Source organism: Columba livia, chromosome 27 (genome assembly GCF_036013475.1).
Source record: "Columba livia isolate bColLiv1 breed racing homer chromosome 27, bColLiv1.pat.W.v2, whole genome shotgun sequence".
In the NCBI taxonomy this organism is placed as follows: domain Eukaryota; kingdom Metazoa; phylum Chordata; class Aves; order Columbiformes; family Columbidae; genus Columba; species Columba livia.
The window spans coordinates 2,923,357-2,947,710 of NC_088628.1; the positions used below are offsets into that span (position 1 = coordinate 2,923,357).

The following is a 24,354-nucleotide window of genomic DNA, read 5'->3' on the forward strand; positions in this document are numbered from 1 at the left end:
TAAAAGAGAAAGGATTTTAGAGCCACCTCTGGCTACTTCGCAACTTCTGACACCAGAGCAAACCTGGAGCTGGCACAGAACCGCATTGCGAGCCCAGCTCTGCATTTTGGGCAGGGGCGAAGGACAGAGCTCGTCCCCTGCACCGCTACCGGAGAGGAAGGAAAGACCACGCTCTTCATCACGGGTCTCGACTCCTCTTGGCTCAGTCGTATCAGCCGGCTCTACCCCCGGAGCTGGGAGCCGCCACCTCCTGCAGCACAAGAGCCTTTAAACTTAGAAATGAAGAGACTTCAACCCCCTAAAAAGCGTCCATCTGAAGTGCTCAACAGCCTTTAACTCATTATGAACCTAAAGGCAGAGAAAAATGAAATACATCACATCCTTCATCTGGAAGTTGTGGGGGGGAATAATTGTTTTTATAGCACATAATCAGACACTTACAAATATAATTCACTGGAGGATGGGGAGGAATGTGCATTTCCTATTTCCTTTTCAATAGCCTGATGCACAGAGGCTGTTGATACTATCATGATAGATCATGCACGTCATTCCTAAACCAAAACAAGGGATTAAAAAGAAACAAAAAAGGGAGAACCCCTGCAACAAGAGAGCATTGGACAGTCCCAGGTTCACGTTTGACTTAACTCAGCATCTGAATACGGGCTGAGGAAACACACTTTGTTTTTACAATATCAATAGGATTTTTGAAAGGTATTACATATGAACACAGTAGCAGTGCCATTTCAGTCAGGACTTGAACGTGCAGAGGAAACTCCCCATCGCTCAGCCCACCCTTCCCCTCCCGCCTCCAAAAACTCCTCTGCTGTTTCAATTCTCTTCCAACTGCTCTTTTACACAAGCAAGTTTTCAGTGTCGTAACAGCCAGGAGATGTAGGAGTGACAACCCAGGCTTTTAGGAACCTTGTCGGTTTTTAAAACTTTTATTAGACTCGGTTTGTTTTTATTCTCGGAGACATCTCTTGAAAACGTCAAAAACCCCGAAATAAAACCCCATTACAAGCGCGCACAGAAAAGAACCCAGAGCGGAGGCAGAAGAAATCAAGGGAACTCCAGTTCTTCCAAGGGAGGACAAAAACCTAAGAAAAATGCGTTATTCTATCTCCGCTCTTTCACTGGGACAGTTTAATACCCGTTGAGTCCCTTAAGATGCTAATTACCATCTGCCGGCCCACAAATCCTCCCCACTTATTCCCTTAAAGATGCAGCTCCAGCGCTGCTTAAAAACCTCTCGGCAGAATGACCGCCTTGCAGAGGGGTTTCAAAACCAAATGAAGAACATTGTCTCTTTCTGCGCAGTAAATTTGAGGGAAAGAGGCGGTAAGGATCGCTCCGGGCAGCTCTGCGAGCCCCCAGCGCCGGGGCGCGTGGTGCGACGGCCCCGCGGGTCCACGTCCCCGTCCCAACGCCGCGTTAACGGTGCCGCCTTCTGACCTGCCTGAGCTTCTCTAAGGAGAGAGGAAGACTTTCCAGTGACTTAGCGGGGTTGGGGACCAGGCTCTGGTACAAAACTGCTCCACAACCAGAGGTGGTTTTCAAGCGTTCGAGCGGGAGCTGCCCACTCGCTAATGGAGGATTTGGGTTTTACCTTCAACGCTTGTTCAATTCACAGCGAACGAGTCGAGCAAAGCACTTGCGGTCCAGTTCCCCAGGAGTATCTCAGTCTGGGTTTAGGTAAAGGATGTCACAACAATCAAAGATGTTTGGGGAATTTCTTCTTTAATAAGATAAAAGAAAACAAACAAACATACAAACACCTCCCAGGCTTCTGTCATGGAATGATTCTCACAACTGTAAGGGGCACAACTCAATAAAATAAAATCAAATAAAAATAAGGAGACAAAGAAAAGAAACAGGTTCCTATGGGGGACATGCCTAGCGGAGCGATCCCCGGTGCTCCGCCGCACTGGGAAGGGATGGCTCCAAAAGGAATTAACACAAGAAGCGGCAACAAAACACTTGCCAAAACTCGAACTGGCGTATCGAACGGAAAGCCATGCTGGCTGGAACTAGAAAGCAACGGTGATGGCAAAGGTGGGGAGGGAAGATGACGAGAATGACCCAACCTGCCGGTTCTGCCCGGAGTCCCTTCCTGGTGCCAAGGCAGAAACGCAACGTGGATCGCGAGTCTTGCAGAGAACTAACGGTAAGAAATATCCCGGCTGTGAAACGTTTGTCCCATTTTCCCCAGTTTACAAAGCAAATAGTGTTTCTTTACAAAAAAAAAGAACCCGGAGCTCTCCAGGACATGGGCTCTTGCTCTCCCCATGGTCACATCAGTCACATCTCAGTTGGGGTGAGGGAGGAGGATTTTGTTTCTTTTCTGCTTTTAAAGCCATCAGCTAGAAAAATGTTTTGTGGAAACTTTTGTTTTCCTGGTTTTGTTTGCTTGTTTTTTTTTTTTAATAATGCTCATTTATAGAAAACTTCACAAAGGTGATGTCTATGTACAGAAAACACCATTCCGAAGGCTGCTTCAGTAGTCAATGTAATAGCACCTTGAAAGACAAAAGTTTGACATATTTGAAAAAGTCACTGTGTTCAATTTTAACCCTTTCCAAGCCTCACAAAAAGGAGCCGGTCACAAAGCCCCGTTAGGACAAACTCTCCCAAATTCTCCATGGAAAATGCTGTCGGAAGGTTTTCAAGCTCTGTGTTCCTGGCCAAGTGGAGGTAGCGCAGCCAGACGGGACTTTGTGCACTGAAACCAAGAGTAGACGAAAGAAATTCACAGCTATTGCACAAGGCTGGTCTTCTAGTCCACAGTTCCCTCCTTATTTTTTCCGCAGGCTTGAAAAGGGTTAATTTAATTTTATTTTTAATTAATCCTAGTTAAAACATGTTGCTCTGAGTTCCAGGCTGGTACTGTGTCTGCAAGAGGCTCTCCATAAAGGCCAAGTAATCGGGGTTTTGTCCGTATTCTTCGGGATTTCTTGAATTCCCCAGCCGGGGACGTTTGGCTCTCACTTCATCTCCCGAAAATACATCTTCCTGAGGGGCCGCGGTGCTGAGGGACTGCGGGAGACAGGAAAGTACAAGCGTTAGAGGAGCGGGAGAGACGTGGGTGCAACGTCGGCACAACAGCGGGGACAGCAAGGGCACCGCTTGCTTGGAGCGTTTCTGGAGAGAAAGCAAACTCCGACACATGCAAAGCACGCAGCTGCAATCAAAAACCACAACCCAACTGGAAAGAGAAACCCTCGAGTTGCCTTCTTTCTGTTTCAGAATCTTTCACTTCAGCTCCTGCCTTGCCCGTTCTCTTTCTGCTCCTGTCCTCTGCCTCTTCGGGTTATTCGTTCATAATGGAAAGCACAAAGGGAATTGGGGCTTCCCTGACGTCTTTAATAAAAGACCCAAAGAAAGCGTTTAGGGATCGCTGTTTGAACAATCGCTTCTGCTCGTCCTGCTCTTACGCTCTCAATGAGATGCGTTTCTTGGTAGAAATTATCATCTCCTATCGTTCTGTTCTTTTGTTCTGCTGTTCGACATCAGAGCGTCACTGTCAGAGCATCGTCTGACGCTTCTGGCAGCAGAAAGTACAGGAGAAAAGCCTTTAGCTTTTATTCACCTTCCAGCTCGCCTGCCTTCCTCTGGAACTGCTACAAACCCTGATGTCTCCACTGCGGGGAACGTGTTTCTTTCCAAACGCTGCTTTTCAGGGCTCAAATACACTGTTTTTATTATTAGATGGCTGAAATAAACTGGAATATTGAGCACATCCTAGAAATGAATTCCAGGGTGCCTCCTTGCCACCAGAAGTCCTTCAAGGATAACGAGGTAAATCATTATTAACCTCTCAAATTTATGCCGTGAGGTCTTACAGCCTCAAACAAGACGAAGATGCCATCCAGAGCGACACTGCAGAAAGCATTTTACAAGGGGTATTTGGGGGAAAACCCTTGGAGATTTCATGCATAAGCACACAAACGTTTCCTGTCATGGGTCATTTTGACGATGTGCGTCTCACACTCCTGCTGGTGGCGGCGGATTCACCGGGTCAGTGAATCGCCACATTAACCCAAACCAGCAATTCCCTGAGTCTCAAGGGAAGGGGGGACCATCCTCTTTGTGTCTCTATAGGGGACAGAAGCCCAGAAGCTCATGGCACGTTAACTTTGGGGATGCATCCCTGTCTTGCAGTGCCTGACGTGACATTTAGAATGAAGAAGAAAACTTTATGTTCTCCGTTTGCCTAGAAACCAGTCGCATCGTTGGTTTAAATGAGATGTGTTTAAAGGTTAAAGCACCACGTTTGAAAACACCCAGCAAGTCTGGGACTAAACGAGCTATGAAATAAATCCTTCATATTTTCTAGGCGAAATAAATCCATTGCATACAGTTAAAGACAGACTGATCTTTTGGATTAAGAGCTTTATAGGTAAGAGCTACGTTCTAAATCTCCTGTTAGGGGAGAAACGGGGGTTTGTCCCATGTTGTTCATCAGTTCTGCAGCACCCACTCACCCACTCAGTTCACCCCACTTCTAATGAAACGCAATATTCAGATAGAACGGCAGTCCATATAACTACACTCCTATGGTTTAAAATGATGTGAACATCATCTTTTAGCCAGAGAACACAAAAATTGTATCGGAACGTGCGAAAGGGAAAAGAATTTAAACGCTTCTCAAGCGTTCACATCAAGGATTCCTTCTACTCGACATACTTTGTGAATGACAAGAGGTTTTACAGCCACAGAAACTGTGGGTTGCATTCACCTAACGTTTAAACAATATGCTAAAAAATGTGAATACTGCAAAGCGCAGCCTGTTTCTGTTACCTCGATACCCACCAGGCGAGACTTCACTCTCTTGGGAAGCTCTTCCTCCAAGGTATATATATCCCCACGCTTCACCATGAGTTGGGAACCATCTTCAAACTCGACCTGCGGAGGAGGCAGAGGATGAAATAAGAACTCGGCCTCTACATTTACGGTACCTGAACTGCCCATTCCCGGATTCTGCCAAACTGTTTTGAGGATGCTGAACCCAAAAAGCCTGAAAAAAAGACGCTTTTCACTTCTAAAAGGCAATCCTGTATTCAGACCAATATGGTAATAAGGATTTCTTTCATCTTAAACAAAGCATTTTCTCGTGTCATAAGGAAACATCTCCAGCTACTAAAATGTATTTGTATTTTAACAAGCAGAAACAGTCAGCCAGATACAAAAAATGGTGTCAACTCCTCACATCAAACCTTTTCCGCCAAGCACTGATTGTATCATGAATTATGCAACAGATGTTACAGGAATGTTTATTCATGGAAACGTGCACATAAAAATGTTAAAACTATTAAAAGTTTAAGACATCCTCAGTTTCTTTGCTTCAGACTTATTAGGCTTTTCTGGATAATGCAGAAGGACATAAACCACAGCTTAATATGGGATGTTGGGTTCTGACTGGACAAATTCAGAAGAAAGTGTCTGTGCTCTGATCTCTCCTGAGCTGCTCAGGTCCTGCAGCTCACCAGTTAAACCAGTTACACCTTGAACTATCACAAACACAGAATCACAGAATCCCAGAGTGTCAGGGGTTGAAGGACCCTGGAAAGCTCATCCAGTGCAATCCCCCCATGGAGCAGGAACACCCAGATGAGGTTACACAGGAAGGTGTCCAGGCGGGTTGGAATGTCTGCACAGAAGGAGACTCCACAACCCCCCTGGGCAGCCTGTATCCCCCTGGAGACTCTCTGAGTGGCACACCAGGGAGTTACTCCACCAGTCCATTTCCTTGTCACCCTCCCTGATGGTCCTCAGCATCTCAATCTCCTCCTTAAGCTTTGCAACCATGTAGAGCAGACTTTGCACCTGCTCACCCCTCACACAGCTGGGATGCTGCCATCGTCACCCGGCAGCAGCAGGCTCTGGCACTCCCTGCAGCCAGAAACCTGAACAGCCACGGCTCAGGGCAGACAGTCTGAGTTGCTACAGTCTTCTTCAGACAAGCTCTCTTTCTGGTCGAGACCACAGTCGGCAACAGTACGAGACAGTGGCAATAGGTGAGAGAGTCCAACTAGCAAAAGGTGACAACCTCTACGAGTGCACGAGTCACCACACCGCTGCTGCAGCACAGCGTGGGTGCTGCTCGCCCCCGTCACAACCCGATGGCCCTTCCAGCACCTGGTGGGCAGCGCTGCGCCGCTGCCCTCCCGGAGGCTTTTTCAAGGCAAGGGGCGGGGGTGTGATCGCCCTCACCTGTAATGCCCACTCACGTCAGCTGCTCTCGCAAGGGCTGCCGGGCCTCTCAAGAACAAAAGTGCCCGATTGAGAGAAGAAGAACCCCAAAAAAAGGCTTCTCTGTACCTTGAAGATTTCGCTTAATTGGGACCCACCGAGCTGCCTCCAATCAGCTGAGCTCCGGACCTGAGAGCAGCTGGATTTTGGTTACTGAAGTTCCGAATCACTGACAGGGCTCAGACCCGTGATGGCCACACATCAGAGCACACAGGGTTGTAAGACAGTCGTTTGGGCCCAATTTTTAAAAACAGATAAACATCTAATTTTAGCACAGCAATTATAGACTTAGGGATGTGAACCAGGGAGCTGTTGCAAAATAAGCTTAAAATGCAAAAGCTAATCCATGCTGTCTTCCAACAAACACACTTATTTCGTAACTAAACTGTCTCTTTTATCTGTTCCAACACAGATAAAAGTACCATAAGTACTGAAAAAGTATCTGCATAGGGAACCCATGTGGAAATTCAGGCTGTTCTCCCCACGGGAAGAGCTTTACTTGGAGGTAACTGCGTGATTTGAACAACACAGACTCCTCATGCATATTTCTCTGTCGTCTGGCGCTATTGCTGGAATAGCCTGTTTCAAATGATTGTACCTTCGAGAAATCAATGACAATTTCCTCCGCTGTGATTAAACTGGAAAGCATGCATAACAATAGATCTTTATGGAACTATCTATTGTCGTTATTCACAAGCAGGGTCACCTCAGATCGCATCCTCTCTGAGGCAATTAACATCCATTACACACACGCAAAAGCCTGTTCACCCACAAGGTGGGTTATTGTGCTGGTCACAAACACTCCAGTGTAGAAAGGACAGAAACAAGAACCCCATTTAAAACAAATACAAGATAGGAGATTTTCTTTGCCTTTTGGCCAGGGGAAACTGAAGGTTTCCAGTCCCTCACACAAGAGCAAGATGTTATTCCCACACGCTGCTGCCGCTCCACAAAGTCCCTCCCCGTGACCAGAGGATTGTTCCTCCCCTCGCAGTCATCTCCTGACCAATTCTTTCCCTTTTTTCCACTAAAAGTGTGGAGGAAAGTTGTGATTTTGTAGATCTGAGCCCTGGGAAGCTCCGGCCCACCAGCTCAGCTCGTCCAGAGCAGAGAGTGGTTCAGGTGGGTCACTTGTGAGCTCAGTCAGCTCTGAGCCACAAGGAAAAGGGCAAATTCATTCTATATCTTAAAAGCAGATACAGTCTAGATGTATGTCTATCCATACATCCACTCTACCATGGAAATCTTTACCCTGATCCTATTTTAATATATTTCTCTTTAGACTACCAGCAGTGTTCATTTCAGAAAGGAAATTCCCCTTTCAAGACCAGACCAAGTGTTCAGCACCAGTGAGCCACATTATTTGCGTAATAATCAGCATACAGGTGCCCTCCCACACTCACCTGGTAAATGTGACTGATCTGGGCTGCAATAAACTTGGCCTTGTAGACAATTCCATCCGTCCACTGCAGCTGGACCAGCTCTCCCTCCGGAGGGGGCCCCAGCTGGATGCAGTCTCTGCTCTGGAGACACAGGGAAAGAGGTCAGACCTCGGCCTTCAAATCACTGCTCAAGTTGCTACATAACACTATCATTAAGTATAAGAAAGTTTCTGCACTTGTGATTAATTGCGGTCATCTCAAATGAAACTATTACCAAGTGAGAGAGCAGGAATAACAGAGACCTGCAGCTCCTTCTGGGGACAGAACTCAGGTCTGGGAAATTTCTCCTTATAAATCCCCAAACATCAGATCTCCTGCATCGACGCAACCAAGCGGAGTGACCTGCGCTGTGTCACACAGCGAATCGAAGGCGCGATGAGGAAAGGAATGCACGAGTCAGCCTCTTCTAGACCTTCCCGCTATTAAGTGAATTCCCTGTTTTGAACCACAAGCACTTACAGACAATCTGCTTCCCCCATGAATCACACTTGTCAGTTGAAAAAGATTATTCAACCATAAAATAAATAGGATGCAAGTTAAACCAAAGATTGCTTGCTGTTAAGCCATCCGCGTGTGGCAAAGTCACATCTTCACAGAGGAACAAACAAAAGTGAGATGAGGTTATGTCATAAACAATAGTAATGAAAAGCAGTGTGAATTTTTCTATGCAAGCAGCAACTTTAAGTTTTACTTTGTTGTTCCAGCCCAAAGCGCACAGAAGAGGAATGCACACATTACGGTTTGTACTCGTCTATAATGGTAACAGAGCTCCTTACAATAATGCTTTCTGGGTAAACGTTGTCGCTGTATGAACCATCATCAAAGTTCACTTCATAGAAAGTCTGTGTTGTCATGCCAATCACTTTACATCGGTAGTAGAGTCCATTCCGGTTCTTTGTGATCACAGTCTGTCCAAGGGTCACCTCTCTTCGAAACGGCACCTGCATTGCAGAGAAAATGGAACAATTTGCTCTTTGCAACCATAAAAGCTGCGTCAAAACCACAAAATAAAAAGGCAACAAAAGCCAAACCCCCAAGCGTACATTCTGGTTAGCGGCTTTGTGTTTGAAGCAGGTGATGGACACGACGTAGGGCCAGTCGTCGGGCTCCATGGGGACGCCGGCCGCGTGCGCGCAGGTGACGTGGAAGGACGTGGAACAGAGCTCGTCCGAGCACTGGATGCAGGCGCCCGACACCCGCTTCATCCGCTTCCGACAGTACACGCATTTCTGGAAGGGAACACAGGGCAGAGGGTCAACAGCAGCTTTACCGCACCGCAGGGCACCCTGTTACCTGGCATGGTGGGGAAGTCTCTATATTAGTGTCTACGGCACAAAAGCTGTGGCCAAAACCAGGGACGTTTCCTGCTGCGAGGTCACATCCAACACTTCCAGAATCGCCTATAAACACCTGCCTAGACTCACTCAAAACCAAAAGAAACTAGAGCAGATGCTAACTCAGCATTCCCTCAAACATGACAACATTCAGCAGTAATTCATGAGCTCGCTGGCCAGTAACACAGACTTAAATTCAACTGGAGACTGTGCGGACGGTACACGTAGGAGTTTGGCTGGGTTGCTGAGGACTGGGTTAGGGAGCAGGTAGGCAATCTGGACAACCATCAATCCACGGGTCCAGATGGGATGCACCCACAGGTGCTGAGGGAGCTGGCTGAGGTCATTGCTGGACCGCTCTCCATCATCTTTGCCAAGTCTTGGGAAACAGGAGAGGTGCCTGAGGACTGGAGGAGAGCAAATGTCACTGCAGTCTTCAAAAAGGGCAAGAAGGAAGACCCAGGGAACTCTAGACTGGTCAGCCTCACCTCTGTCCCTGGGAAACCGATGGAACGACTTCTCCTTGGTGCCATCTCAAGGCATATCAGGGATAAGAGGGTCATTAGGGGCAGTCAACATGGATTCACCAAGGGGAAGTCGTGCTTGACCAACCTCATTGACTTTTATGAGGACATAACAAGATGGGTGGATGATGGCAGAGCAGTGGATGTGATCTCCCTTGACTTGAGTGAGGCATTTACACAGTCTCCCACATCATCCTCACACTGAACTGAGGGAGTGTGGTCTGGATGAGCGGGGAGTGAGGTGACTGTGAACTGGCTGAAGGGAAGAAGCCAGAGAGTCGTGGTCAATGGGGCACAGTCCAGTTGAGGCCTGGATCCAGTGCAGAGCCTCAGGGGTCAGTGCTGGCAGAGGGATTGCACTGGATGAGCTTTCGAGGGCCCTTCCAACCCCTGACACTCTGTGATTCTGTGATTCTCTGCAGCATCCAGTATTAAACAGAGCCTTTCTTCCCCTTTCGTGCCCTCCTGTTACCTCACTCCCATTAAACTCCTGCTGAAACGCTGCAACATTCCCGAATGCGTGACCTAAATTTTAGATCCATATGAATTACAACATCCCGTGGGATTAGAAACGTAGCGTGAGCTGCCTGAGATCACACAATAAGCCAATACAACGCCCAGAAGTACAAATTCACTCTGCTGCTAGATCTGACTTAAAAGTTCATCCTCAAAAAATATAAGGAGTGGTATCATATTACAAACCAGCCAGTAAATGCAAAATAAGAATTGTCAAATTTCAATGTTATATTTGTGTTGTCAGAGCCGAGAGCCACAACACACCGCCAAGCCAAACAAAAGGCCGTTCCTTCTCCAAAGAGTATTTCTCTTTCCCTTGAAAGCAAAACATGCAAAAGAAAAAGGGAGATGCATTCCTGGCAATCTCGGTGCAGCATCAGCCCTCCCTGACGGGATCTGCCCCACATCCATATCGAATAATTCCTGCGAACTAACTCAAGCCAGGATGTTTACACCAAAGATTAATTTGGCCTTTTTACTTCAACTAACAAAAGCCAGGAAATTCAAAGCCAAGGCCTTAGTGTTGCCAGAACCTGGGTTTTTTTCAGGATTTAATAAGCTGTGCCTTTATCGCTCGTAACCCATGTTCCAAAGGCAGATAAGCAGCACAGCAAAGTGCGCAGCAGGAGCGGGCGCTAAGAGCAACGAGATCTCATTATTAAAGTGTCGATAGGTAATTCTGCCGCTGGCAGGGCCGCCGCTGATCCGCGGTGTGCTCAATAGTGTCTCTCCAGGGAGCGCTAACCCTGCGCTATCACGAATCTGCTTTTATTGACGTGAACGGGGCTCTTCCAAGGCTCAGTGTGAGCCCAACAACAGCCCAGCAGCAAAGGAAGCACCTTGTGACAGGAGAAGGAGCTACAACAATGGAATACTCACAGAATCCCAGAATGTGAGGGGTTGAAGGGCCCTGGAAAGCTCATCCAGTGCAATCCCCCCATGGAGCAGGAACACCCAGATGAGGTTACACAGGAAGGTGTCCAGGCGGGTTGGAATGTCTGCACAGAAGGAGACTCCACAACCCCCTGGGCAGCCTGGGCCAGGCTCTGCCACCCTCACCCCCAACAAGTTTCTTCTCATATTTCAGTGGAACCTCCTGTGTTCCAGTTTGAACCCATTGCCCCTTGTCCTGTCACTGGTTGTCACCAGAAGAGCCTGGCTCCATCCTCCTGACACTCCCCCTTTCCATATTGATCCCCAGGAATGAGTCCCCCCTCAGTCTCCTCTTGTCCAGCTCCAGAGCCCCAGCTCCCTCAGCCTTTCCTCACACGGGAGATGCTCCACTCCCTCCAGCATCTTGGTGGCTGCGCTGGACTCTCTGCAGCAGTTCCCTGTCCTGCTGGAACTGAGGGGCCACAACTGGACACAAGATTCCAGGTGTGGTCTCCCCAGGGCAGAGCAGAGGGGCAGGAGAACCTCTCTGACCTACTGACCACCCCCTTCTAACCCACCCCAGGTCCCATTGGCTTCCTGGCCACAAGGGCCCAGTGCTGGCTCATGCTCACCCTGCTGTCCCCAGGACCCCCAGGTCCCTTCCCCTACGCTGCTCTCTAATAGGTCATTCCCAACTTACACTGGAACCTAGGGATGTTCCTGCCCAGATTCAAGACTCTACACTTGCCCTTGTTCTATTTCATTACATTTTCCCTGCCCAGCTCTCCAGCCTGTCCAGGTCTCTGATGGCAGCACAGCTTCCAGTGTCACCACTCCTCCCAGCTCGGTGTCACCAGCAAACTTGTGACAGTCACTCTATTCCCTTGTCCAAATCATTGATGAATATATTGAATAACACCGGCCCCAGCACTGACCCCTGAGGCTCTGCACTGGATCCAGGCCTCAACTGGACTGTGCCCGAGCGGAGTCCAAGCAAACATGATCAAAGGATAAAGAAAACTGAGCTACAGTGAGACTGAAATGTGGAAGACGGTGGGAAGAGTGAAAATCTAGATGTGGGAGACGGGTGGACAGAAGCAGCGGTGCCGGAGGACAGCGGCACATGGGGATTTAACGACATTTTCTATGGGAGGGGAGGGAGCAAGGAGAGAGAATTTCTAAAGCACAGGAGAAAAATCTCCAGAATGAACGCACGGCGGAGCGTGGGGTCACAGCGAGAGTAAGAAATGGGCTGTCTCCTGCATGATGAACACTGCAATTCATTTACTCCACCGAGGAATGACAGCTAATTATTCCAAATTTCCACGTCATAAATAATTTACGCGTGCAGGCCCGTAATACGCCATCAATCAGGGAGCACGCAAGCTGCATTCTTTAAAATGATGCAAAGCCACAAATGGACTTGTGCTTGAAAGGGTACACGCTCAGAAAGCAGGAGATGGCTTTGGACAGATCACCGCAATGCCCTGATACCTTGGCATCTCCCAGTAACTTAAAAATACAAATATATTTAAAAAATCAACAGAAAATAATCTGAACCTGTGTCTAACGCTGCCCAGCGCAGCCAACAGGCCCTGCCACAGGGTCATCGCTTTCCAAGCAGTGCCCTTAAAGCCAGGCTTTGCCAAGAACTGGGCTAAAAACCAAGCTCTTGCTCACTTCAACATAAGGAATCACATCATTAGACAAGGTATTTCACATGGAAATTCTCTGCCTTTCCCGGGACACGAAGAAAACACGAGGTGTGAATGGAACACAACCCTGCAGAAATCAACACCACTGAGAAGCTTTAATTGGGGAACGACACAGAAATGTGCAGTAGGTCTGTGCAGAACAGCCAACGCTTCGGAGCAAAATGAAGCAACAGTTTTACGTGTTTTAATACTGCCCTGGCTCTATAGGATTGTGAGGCAGTCACAGAAGAGTTAAAGAATTAAGTCTTGTGAGGCTCCATTAGGCAATACAAGTGAGTCTTGTGTAAAAGGATTTTCAGTTCATCGTTACAAGTGCTGGTAATGAAGAGGATGCTTGCTGGAAATGTCAGACGATCCATAAAGAACCACTGCTGCAAGATTTATCGCTCTCGCATCACACCGCTCCATCACTCCACCTGAATAATGAATGCTTTTTACATCCACATTTGTGTACAAAACCCATTTGCACAACAGAGAAATAACTCTGGAAGCAGACAGAGATTCCTCCTCATCTCTCAGCCAGGCCCAGGCCGGGCTGCCTGCACTAAACAGCCGCGCGGTTAACGAACACATCACCGTTAACTAATGTATCGCTGCTGCGTCACCTTCCCCCGCACCGCACTCCCACTGTCACCCAGCTGACTTCTGCACGAAAAAAGCAGCAAAAGCACCATTTATTTTGCAATAACGCACTGCAGTGATGGGGCATTAACTAACATTAAGATTAATTGCTCTGAGCTAATGAATCATCCATTACTAATCCCTCAGATAAGGCTACACCACTAAATAACAAGTTGGAGCTGGACTTGTGTTAAATCCTTTGCAGTTGCGCCTTGCAGTCACAGTCACAAAGAATGATTATTAATTACTGCAAGAGATTTCTTGATAGAAAAAGAGAAATGTTGTAAAGAGAGATGAACCAGATTACAGATTAACAAGTCAGTAACATACCAGGTTCTTTCTAGCTACCGCGGCCCTTTGCACTCTCGCTGTGCGGTACTTCCAATAAATGAAGCTTTCAGGTAGTTGAGCCCTGACCCAGAGGTGGGAGAGAGTCCCAGGGGAAGAGAAACTCCTGGAAAGCACCAGCAGATCTGGAAATAACAGCCTGTTCCTCCTGGTACGTGTGTTGGCAATAAGAGCAAGAACATCACCTCTAGTCTCAGCTACTTTATGATCCCACGCAATGTTTTCCTGTCTGCTTAAAGCCTTATTTTTCTGGCTCTTGTTTGCACTCTCTCTACAGGTACAAGGCACCCACCAGTTTCCATCTCTGCTCCGGAATAGCACTGATGTCCACAGGATGACGCTCTATCACATTGAGAAAACGGGCCTCGGGGACAGCGATCGCACAGATTATATGGACCCACCTGGGAAAAAAGCAAGAGAGAAATCAGTCTACCGTTATTTGAATTAAATACGCAAGAGGCCAGTTAACATTTCTCTGACTCCCTCGCTATCGAGGTATATTTATGGTGGTCGGGCAGCTGTGGCAATGTTACCGACTGATTGTTAATCACTGTTGTACAAGGTAAATGTCTCTGGAACAATTGGGATCAACCTTCTTATCTTGCATGATACTAAACACTCCCTGAAAATACTTTTCTCTGAGAATAAACCAAATTTAACAGTGTTCGGAGTCGCATTACCCCCGCTACTGAAAAACCTGGGGCAGAGCATAAGAGAACACGGTTCTTCTAATACAGTGAGTAGCAGTTATGTCTCTAATGCCAAAAGTAGCCGCTACCCTGAGCGCCAAGACCAAATTCACGACACTATAGCATTAAATGCAGTATGGAAGGACAGGATGTTGAAAACCATCGCTTACCGCCCGTCCGTGGTCATCTGCAGAGCTCCTCCCCTGAGATTGCACAGGCAACACTCCTGGGGGAACAAAACACCTTCAGAACTGGCCCAAAAAGCTCCGCGAGCCTGCCCGCCTTGCCCAAAAATTAATGGTTACACCACATCTGGGATGCAAAGGCAAACTGGACCCTCCCCACCACCCACCTCTCTATCTAATTAATTCCCACAGTTAATCACTGATGCGCAGACACTTACCGCTGCCCACGCGTTGGCTGAGCACCGTGAGCAAGACCAGCTTTCATTCACCAAGTCTGGACGAATTCCGTAACAGCCTGAAAGAAAACAACTTAGCTTGAGTTTTCTTCTTCTTTTTGTGAGGACAACAGCAGCGCTTGGTCCTCCAGGCAAGAACCGGACTCAGATTCTGTGGTTCTGTGATGATGCTGCTGCGGGAATGCACCCACACATCACAACAGCGGAGAGCACGGAACGCGAGCATCACCGAAGCAGTCGGCTTTGCTAAGTGGTATTATAAGAACTGTAATTAAATCCATGCATTTCACATATTTAACAGTATTTAAACTCATTTCTTTTTCTATGAAGTGCTAGAAATAGATGATTTTACAGAGCTTGCAATATGCAAGCATCAAACCCTCCTACATACTTGGCAGCATGTAGGTATTATACCCATTATAAAGACAAGGAAATAAAGGAAACAAGGCACTGAGGTTTGCCACTGAAGCCAATGGGGAAAAGACAGAGAAGGAGTTTTGAAAATGATGTACACAAGAATGAAATACATCACAAACTGCCAGCCAGCATCCTAATAACACAAACTCATCCCACGGCCTCTACCTGTTCTAACAAAGCCGAGCAGAACGTTTCAGGTGGGAATGACAGGCTCAAATTACTGAATTCAAAGAAGTTCTTCAGAAAGCACTGAGATTGCCACAATAACCTGATTTATAAAAATCATCCACTTAACCAGATAAACATGATGTCAAAAGAAAGTCAATAATATAGATCCACAGCTGTCTTCCACATCCGAAATCTCTTTTCATCATACGGCAAGCCGAGAAAGCAGATTCAAGCCTGTCCTAGAAAACTGAGTCTAAAAACCTGATCTGGAAACTGAGCTGAAAATCCTGCTGGAGCGAAAAAGGGGGAAATGCTGAAATGTCAGCACTGATTTCTTGGCTCAGGACCACAGGTGGCAGGGCTATGGGATCTGAGGGGAGAAACTCCCGCTTACTGAGCACTAGACTGTCCCGTAACAAAGGTCCTAGTGGATAAATAAAAGTATGCTCTTTATATGGGTTTTGTCAATGCCTTAAAAGGCCAGAAACCTTCCCAAAAGCTCCTTCTCCCTGCGTCCCCGGTGCTGCCAGGACCCGGCACAGCAAGGACAAGAGACTGCAACTGGTTCTGCAGCACACGGCCACGTCAACCAAATGATGTGCCAGGAAAGCAAACGGATTCTCTGCAAAGTCAAAGGGACATCGCAGTCTAGAGGTACAAACAGCGACGGGAAACAAGATGCTGAAGACCACATCAGGCTGGATTTAACCTCTACCCTCAAGGGTAGAGCACAGCCAGAATAGAAAAGGGAATTTCTCTGCACTCTAGAACTGCAGATTAACATCACCTTGCCCACATTCCTCCATCCTCAATTTGGCCACTGAAACCATTTTGATAGACTGGACGTGGTCCGCAGGACAAGGGCAGTGATCCTTCCCCTGTGCTCTGCATTGGGGAGGCCACACCTGGAGTGTTGTGTTCAGTTCTGGGCCCCTCAGCTCAGGAAAGAGATTGAAGTGCTGGAGCGGGTCCAGAGAAGAGCAACAAGACTGGGGAAGGGACTGGAACACAAGACCCATGGGGAGAGGCTGAGGGAGCTGGGCTTGTTTAGTCTGGAGAAGAGGAGGCTTAGAGCTGAGCTCAGCACTCTCCAGAACTACCTGAAGGGCAGTTCTAGCCAGGTGGGGATTGGGCTCTTCTCCCAGGCATCAGCAATAGGACAAAGGGCCATGGGCTTCAACTCTGCCAGGGGAAATTGAGGCTGGAGATGAGAAAGCAATTCTTTGCAGAGAGAGTGGTCAGGATTGGAATGGCTGCCCAGGGAGGTGCTGGACTCACCGGCCCTGGAGGTTTTGAAACTGAGATTGGCCATGGCACTTAGTGCCATGATCTAGTCAATGGACTGGAGTTGGACCAAGGGTTGGACTGGATGAGCTCTGAGGGCTTTTCAACCCAGTCCATTCTGGGATTCTGTGACTACTGAAGACATATGGATGTACAAGATGCAGCATCTCTGTTCTGACTGTTGCAGAGAACATGAAATCCATCTTCATCCTCACACTCTGCATCACACGCTCTTATTAGCCAGAAGTGACCGTAATGACTGGCGCAGGACAGAAATAAGAGTTGCGTTTTAGTTCTCCCCGAGCGACAGCCCCGCTGAGCTGCACGGTGACCTGAGGACCGTACAACTGGAACAACACAAGTAATTCCAGCTGATGCAAGTCAAATAAGATTCCCCATCTGTCAAGATCAAAGAGCTGAACAGTAATTCGTCACATCTCCAAGCAGGAGCGCAAATGTTAACTAGATGTCATACCACTGACGGTGAAGGTACACTCTACCAGGATTAATCAGATCTTCTTTTAGACCTGACTATCAGGGAAACAAACAGACATATGTTCCTTTTTGTAATCAAGGGCCATTCCTACAAACAGTAACACAGACGCTAATAAAATATATCTCGGAAACAAGCCCATAATCTGTGCCGCAGACAAGAACAATACAGCCTTACCCAGCAGAGTAATATCTGAGCAAGTGAAAAGAGTGAGATCAGCTTTGTGATTTCTGCTTTATTACCAAAAAATGAAAGATAACAAAAGAATCTTTGCTGTGAGATGGAAGAATCAGCCAAGAAACAACCAGTAAAAAGAGTATTAGTGTGTGTTTTTAAGATCAGTGACTGCCAAGATGGACTCGAATATACACGCATACTAGGACCAGAGAGGGAAAAAGTGGGAGCGATAGGTACAGCAAGCACAACAATTTGAATATAGGCAATGTACAAAGAAACTTCCAAGTTTCTCAGTACCCGAAAGGCTTTGGTGAAGAAGAAAACACTCACTAGCATGAACCTGCAGGCAGCATTTGGCACAGGATATCAAGGGGCTGGTTCCATCCTCCCCAAGGTAGGAATTGGAAGGAAGGGGCTCAGTGTTCTCTCCACTTGAGGTAAAGCACATCTCGGGGATCAGGGGCTTGGTCTTCTGTCCGCACTTGGAAAGGTGCACGAAAGAGCTGGGCTCCCCTCCCAAGGCCGGGACGGCTTCTTTATCCATCTGCAAGGACTTAAAGAGAAAATATCGTCGGATGGAATCGCCTCTTCCATGGTCACAGTTTCCACTTTGAACTCAGAGCGCTCCCCATGCAAACTAATAATGAACTTTAAATCCGCACCCCCAGCCCTCCCTTTTGCTCCTCTCTCCCTTCCTTAGGCCCGTGCTGGATCTGTAATTTAGTTTGAAAGCTCCAAGAAGCATTAGAATAATGAGAAGCTTTCCCTGCTTTTCTTCTGTAAAAAACTAAATTCCTAAATTGCAGCTGGAGTCGCCAAGGAAAAGAACTATTAATAAAAGCAAGACCTGCCCTCCCGCTCTCCCATCCTCTTGGCATCCTTCCCTCTTTCCACCAGAATTCACCCTGAAGGACATTTCAAGGTTCCTGGTAGCAGAGTTAAAAGCAGTGGATTGAAACAGCCCAGCTGTACCCAGCTCTCCGCACAACCATTCCGCAGCAACATCCAGCAATCAGAACAGATATTATATTTTCTGGTCTGCGTAATAAATCAAGAGATTTTATTGAAGAGGGAGATGGGTTCTGCTTTTCTCAGGAAAAGCTTCCAACACATTTCACGCATCCAAGGCCCGAATTCCTAGTGGACACACAAAGGCAGATTTGGCTCGATGAGCACGCAAGAACAAATCAATACACAATGACTAATTCATCTGATAAATTCTGCCATTCTGCTCATCACATATCCCAAAGCATATTGGTAGTTTCCAAGAAATGATGGATGTGCTTACTCAGTACATTTTTATTTTGTTGCTTGTTTGCATATATGCACAAGTCCGGCCTTCAAACAAGAGCGATCGCGTGCCCAATACGGCCCCGTTTCTCTGCATGGAATAGTGTTTGCAGTGCAAAGCTCTTTAAAAAGTTAAATAAAATGAAAGCCGGGGAAGCCAGAGGAGCCAGGAAAGATAAAAAAGGCTCATCCAGCACCTCTGCTAAATCCAAACAGCCTTCTTTGGTGTGCAAATGTGCGTGAGTCTTTACTCTGAGGTGTGCAGCAGAGCCGGCACAGCAGCCGCAGGGGGACGTACCTGGTTGTAGGGGTAGAACAGGGTGCAGACAGCGCAGTACGGCTCGCTCAGCGCCGCGGCCGCGTTGAATTTCCTTTCGGCTGGGAAATTATGCGCTTTATTCTTCCACTGGAGGGAAAGCAACGATTTCAGAGCCTCTGGGTCACTCATGTCTTCCTCCCCAGAAAATGGAAATGTTTCTAGGAAGAGAAAAAATCCCCAATGGACAGTCAGTAGAGGCCAAACAGGCTGCAGAGAGTAGAGGCAAAATACAGCAAGGTTGGGTTAAACAGCTAAAGTTTCAACAACGCAAGTTCAATAAATAAGAACATTCAACTTGGTTTTGATATGTGTGTGCCTCAAAGACTTTAATGGAAATAATCCCCACTTTATGGGTGTGATAGAGGAGACAGAGACACCAATGACCTGATGGAACTGGCCACCAGGAAGAAGGAAGAGAATCCAGATTGATCGCCTGCGTAACTCTATCCACTTTCTAGCTGTGGAAACCTAAACCAGCTTTTCAATGAAGCCAAGTTCCGAATGCATGACGCAAGTGCAAGGAAACCTCCTCCTCCTTTCCGCAGCGCGGAGCGGCTCCAGACGCGCACACAGTCCGCACTGGTTCGGCACAGCCAGCTCCCGGTTCCCAGTCAGCAGCCAGGCCGGATTTTCCACCCACCAAAGCGCATCCTGTGCCTGTTTCTTGGCCATGAGATATCCCAGCTCCAAGTTTTCATTTTCTCTTTCCACGGCGACTTCTCTCAAGCACTCAGCGCTAAGCCTTCAATCTGCATTCCCCACCACCTCCTCTCCTGCCAGAGCTCTGATAGGTACTACCGGCACTAATTAGTTTGCTAATTCTTTGTTTGTACAAAACCCATAAAAGGCTCTTGGCATTTTATGATTAAACCACCACGGAATCCACTGGTGTTAGTTGAGGGTCCGAGTTTCTTACCATTCCTCATTAAGGACTTTTGAGTCACTATAAGAGTTAAAAGAGGAAATTTTCCATGCAAGACTAAGCATAAACCACTGGTTGCGTTGCCAATCTGCAAAGTTTCCAAAAGAACAGGCAGGGCAACTCAAAAACATCTTCTAGAACATTATCCCCAGAGCTCAGCACATCAGACCAAACCGTTCAGTGCTTCACTGTTAATGACTGTAAATAAGCAGCTGATGTTCTGCTCTCAACAAGCCTGAGCCTCCTCCCATTCCCACCTCCCTTTGAGGATTTTCAGACAGTTGCCAGAAAGGATAAAAGAAACTTGTAGTAAAATACTAACGGCTAAGTTTACATCTCAGGTTAGAAAAGCTCCCTCCAACTAATCTGATATGTTTTGCCAGGCAAAGTGTTGTCTTTCATTAATCATTTTGAGATGATGAACACTGCCTCTGTTCCTCCCCCAAAAGTGGCTTTTCTTCCAATACTTTTAGTTGAGCATTGGTATCCAAAGGCTACCAACAATTGCTAACAGCACAGCTTTTCCCACTGCATTCTGCTGCAGAGGGAGACAGGACAAGGACGTGCTCTGCGGTTTGAACTCCAGCTACACGTGCCCACAGCTCACGTAAGACACAGCCAAAATCTACACCCATCAGTGACCCGGGATATGCAGATCAATGCTTCCAAGATGTCTTTACTCTCAAAGCACATGAGGAGACAGCAAGGATTTCTGATACCGGTGAAATCAATGAAACCACCGTCAGAATCCAGAGCGACAGGCTGAGAGAAAAAAAGAAATGACTGTTGTACGTTATCACCTTTGGTAACCCCAGGATGGATCCTTGAGACGCAGCATCCAGGACAGCTCCTACATTTCAAGCAAGTTATACCCAAGTGGGAAAGGCTAACGATTTGTCTCAAGCGAATTGGAGTTGTGCATACGCTTTCTGTTCATTTACATGCTCACTGCTCCTCACAGCAGCCTCTAGATTGTCCTTCTACACCCGGCCTGAAAAATCGAGGAGTGCGGAGCTGCTTCCGTTCCCCGGTTGGAGGAGAAGAACCTGTCGGATGAGATCTTGCCCAACAGTGCTGGAAGTCAGTCGCCAGGAAACACCAGCGGAAACTGCTCCTGAGGCCCCACGCGCCACCCAAACAGCCAAACCAGCAAAAAGAACCTGTCTGATGAGGATCCTTCAGCACAACGGCTGTTGCGAGGTCTCACACCAAACCAGATAAATAGTCTCAACTGCATCTTGATGCTTCGCTCCACGATGCAAGACATCAAATGCATCAGCCTTGGTAAGAAAACGAGCTGTGCATGTACAGAATATCCCATTCTACACAAGGCTCCTCTAAAATCAGGGGATATGTTCTCTGAAGGAGGGCGAACAGGAAAGATGTCCTTTGGAACATGAGGTTGTAAGTACCTTGAAAGCAGGATGGCCAACTACACCCCCAGGTACCTGCCCCACCATGCAAAAGCTGCTTGTTGGGGACTTTTCTAAGTATTTTATAATGTGGGTAAGACCCAGAAGTGGTAAATTACACCACACAACACGAGTGAGAGGTGACTGAGGTGAACACCTCTCACTTTAATGCAATATCTAAGAAGCAGCTTTTATTTTGAGATGTTATTTTCTGTCAACTATTTTTTTCTCCCCTTTGCCCAAAATGCTGCCTCATTCTGCAGCCAGCAAAATATTTTTCTCGATGGAAAAAAGAGGGTGGGAGGTGAGAAGGGACACCTCCCACGATGAGTTTGGTTATCAAAATGGGAACATGCTGCATTTTCTACCATTTAAGTGTAACACAAAAGGTTTGCGGCCACTCACCCTCATCACTGGAGGTCTCCTGTTTGACCACCGACAGCGGGGAGCGGGCTGGTGGTTTGCCCAGTGGGTGACGACGACTCTTCTTTATCTTCATCTTCATTTTTGCAAAAGCAGCAGCAGTCTGTAACAAACCAGAACGAGCTCCATGGGAACCCCACAATACACGGGGAAGCAAAGGGGAGTACAGGGCAAGAGGCAGAATCCTTGTCATACAGACTTGTTGAATTCACACAGCAAATTTCATTGCCTTTTGGCTGCAATTAAGCCTCCCAAGCCAATTACTGCAGCAGATAAAGCCAATGTTATCTCTTAAGATGTCAGGTTAAAATCTTAAGATGCAGCATTTTGTTAAAATCAGAATAGCTGCAAGCCTGCCAATTCCATTAGCTCGTGAAAAGTCTGGTCAATCACAAACAGCGAGGAACTCTGGCGCAAAAAGTACGTAGAGAGCATACCGGACCAGAAACGGTCATCAGAACATCACAGCGCATTTTATGACAAGTGTATTATTTATCTTGTACTGTACCCACTGCCCTGCGTACCATCCAATATTGTAAATACCACATGCATCCTAATCACAGGGGCTCACAGTTCTCCTCGGCAATCTTTTGACAACAACGCCAAGTCTGATGAATCAGCCAGCGTGAGCGCAATGATGGACTGAACCACGGACCGAACTGTGAGAAAATCAGCAATCTTTTCCTGCAAGAGCAGCCTATGGCTCCCCAGCACAGCGCTGTTCCCTGGAGGCCCTGGCACAATTCAGGACTCCTCTCATTCCAGGTTTGGTCCTCAAGTCGTTGCTTAAAACCACCAAATCTCATCGTCACCTCCTTGCTCACTCATACCTGTGAATCACTGACCTCTGTAGCGACCTCTGTATTTTCTGCTTCTGCATTCTCCTCGTCCTTCACCGGGATTTCCATTGGAACCGCCTGCTCCTGCCAGCCGGGACTCTTCTGCGTGGCGAACTGCTCGAAGGCCTGCTGGCAGGACATGCGCTCCTTGTCGAACGCCACCTTTTTGGTCCGCGGAACCACGTAAAGCATGGGAATGATGGGCCGAGATTTAAAGTCGTCTTCTTCAACTGACGCCTCTGAGGGCTGGACAACATTCAGGGGTGCTGGAGGGAGGTTCTTTTGCGCTGCGGAGGACGTTGGGTGTGCTGGGGGCACCGGTGGCCGTGCCACTGGCGCCTCGTCCTCTGCCAGCTGCTGCGGGGCCGGTGTGGGAGGCTGCGGTGCTGGCAGATGTTGCTGGTGTTGATGGAAAAGGTGCTTCCTCTTCCTCTCACTTTTTATTTTTGGGGGACGGGCCTTTGCTTTGCAGTCACCTGTTTCAAGAAATAAGCAATGTTTAGCTTCATAGGTCGAGATTCACAGAATCCCAGAATGTGAGGGGTTGGAAGGGACCTGGAAAGCTCATGCAGTGCAATCCCCCCATGGAGCAGGAACACCCAGATGAGGTTACACAGGAAGGTGTCCAGGCGGGTTGGAATGTCTGCACAGAAGGAGACTCCACAACCCCCTGGGCAGCCTGGGCCAGGCTCTGCCACCCTCACCCCCAACAAGTTTCTTCTCAGATTTAAGTGGAACCTCCTGTGTTCCAGTTTGAACCCATTGCCCCTTGTCCTGTCACTGGTTGTCACCAGAAGAGCCTGGCTCCATCCTCCTGACACTCCCCCTTTCCATCTTGATCCCCAGGAATGAGTCCCCCCTCAGTCTCCTCTTGTCCAGCTCCAGAGCCCCAGCTCCCTCAGCCTTTCCTCACACGGGAGATGCTCCACTCCCTTCAGCATCTTGGTGGCTGCGCTGGACTCTCTCCAGCAGTTCCCTGTCCTGCTGGAACTGAGGGGCCACAACTGGACACAAGATTCCTAACATATGAGGGAGAAATTGTTGGCCCTGAGGGTGGTGAGAGATGTGTCTACTCCTTCCATATCGAAGGAGGAAGGGGGAGAGAGGGGGGTTTGCATTCTGCCACACCTGGTGTGATGACTTTATTTACACTAATTTATAAAAATGGGAACCAGTCCAGCCCAAATAGTTACTGTTGTACTTGTGTAGGCAGTCCCTCCGATAAACGGGTTTGTTCTATCGCAGAGAAAGGAATATTGAATTTCCTTAGAGAAACAAACATATTGAATGAAAGGCAAATTGGATTTTTCCCCAGTCGCACAAAAGCAGATCATATTTACTCTCTATACACTCGGCGAATTCTCTACCCAACAACAAAACAAATGCCATTCACCAGCTTTATTGACTTCTAAACGGGTAATTTGACAGCAGCTGGCATGTAGAACTTTGCTTAAAAGTTTTTTGCATTAAGAGGAACAAACTAGTTTGCAAGCGAATCTATAAAATCGGAAGCCAGGAAGAAGTGAGGCAGAACTCCAAGGCCTCCCTGGCTCTCACAAATCCTGCGGAAAGGACCGGAATCTTCATGCACAAATTGACGTGGATGCCGGTGAACGAGAGCGGCACAAGCAACTGAGCCACCACACGTGGAAAACTGTGCCGTGAAAATGGTATTTTTAAAGTTTTAAAAGCATTTTTGTCTGGAGATAACTTAAAATACATTATGGAGTTCAGTAAAGTTGCAGGTATACGATTTCTTTGAGGGGGTGTTGGTGCGAAATCAAACCACGGACACAGGACCACACACTGGAGCTAAATTGCCTTGAGCATCCAGGGCCATCCACACAGATGATATTTTCTGTTTCAAGATGAACTATA

At 47.5% G+C, this 24,354-nt stretch overlaps 1 protein-coding gene across 9 annotated transcripts in view; it reads right to left on the reverse strand.

Moving 5' to 3' along the window:
- Positions 1 to 1,720: 1,720 nt before the first annotated feature.
- Positions 1,721 to 24,354, reverse strand: part of KDM4B (lysine demethylase 4B) — an 81,980-nt gene continuing 59,346 nt past the window's right edge. For 2 of the 9 annotated variants that reach the window (XM_065042611.1, XM_065042609.1), the window contains 12 exons: positions 22,468 to 22,952; positions 21,620 to 21,740; positions 18,860 to 19,038; positions 17,602 to 17,824; positions 14,715 to 14,791; positions 14,482 to 14,537; positions 13,915 to 14,023; positions 8,735 to 8,920; positions 8,468 to 8,632; positions 7,653 to 7,772; positions 4,810 to 4,902; positions 1,721 to 3,033 (listed from right to left, as the gene is read on the reverse strand). In XM_065042611.1, the coding sequence (XP_064898683.1) occupies positions 2,851 to 3,033; positions 4,810 to 4,902; positions 7,653 to 7,772; positions 8,468 to 8,632; positions 8,735 to 8,920; positions 13,915 to 14,023; positions 14,482 to 14,537; positions 14,715 to 14,791; positions 17,602 to 17,824; positions 18,860 to 19,038; positions 21,620 to 21,740; positions 22,468 to 22,952 (1,997 nt within the window). In that variant the 3' untranslated portion in view covers positions 1,721 to 2,850. Of the gene's footprint in view, positions 3,034 to 4,797; positions 4,903 to 7,652; positions 7,773 to 8,467; positions 8,921 to 13,914; positions 14,024 to 14,481; positions 14,538 to 14,714; positions 14,792 to 17,601; positions 17,825 to 18,859; positions 19,039 to 21,619; positions 21,741 to 22,467; positions 22,953 to 24,354 lie in introns of all 9 variants that reach the window. The other 7 variants (XM_065042612.1, XM_065042610.1, XM_065042607.1 and 4 more) reach the window with 5 other exon arrangements.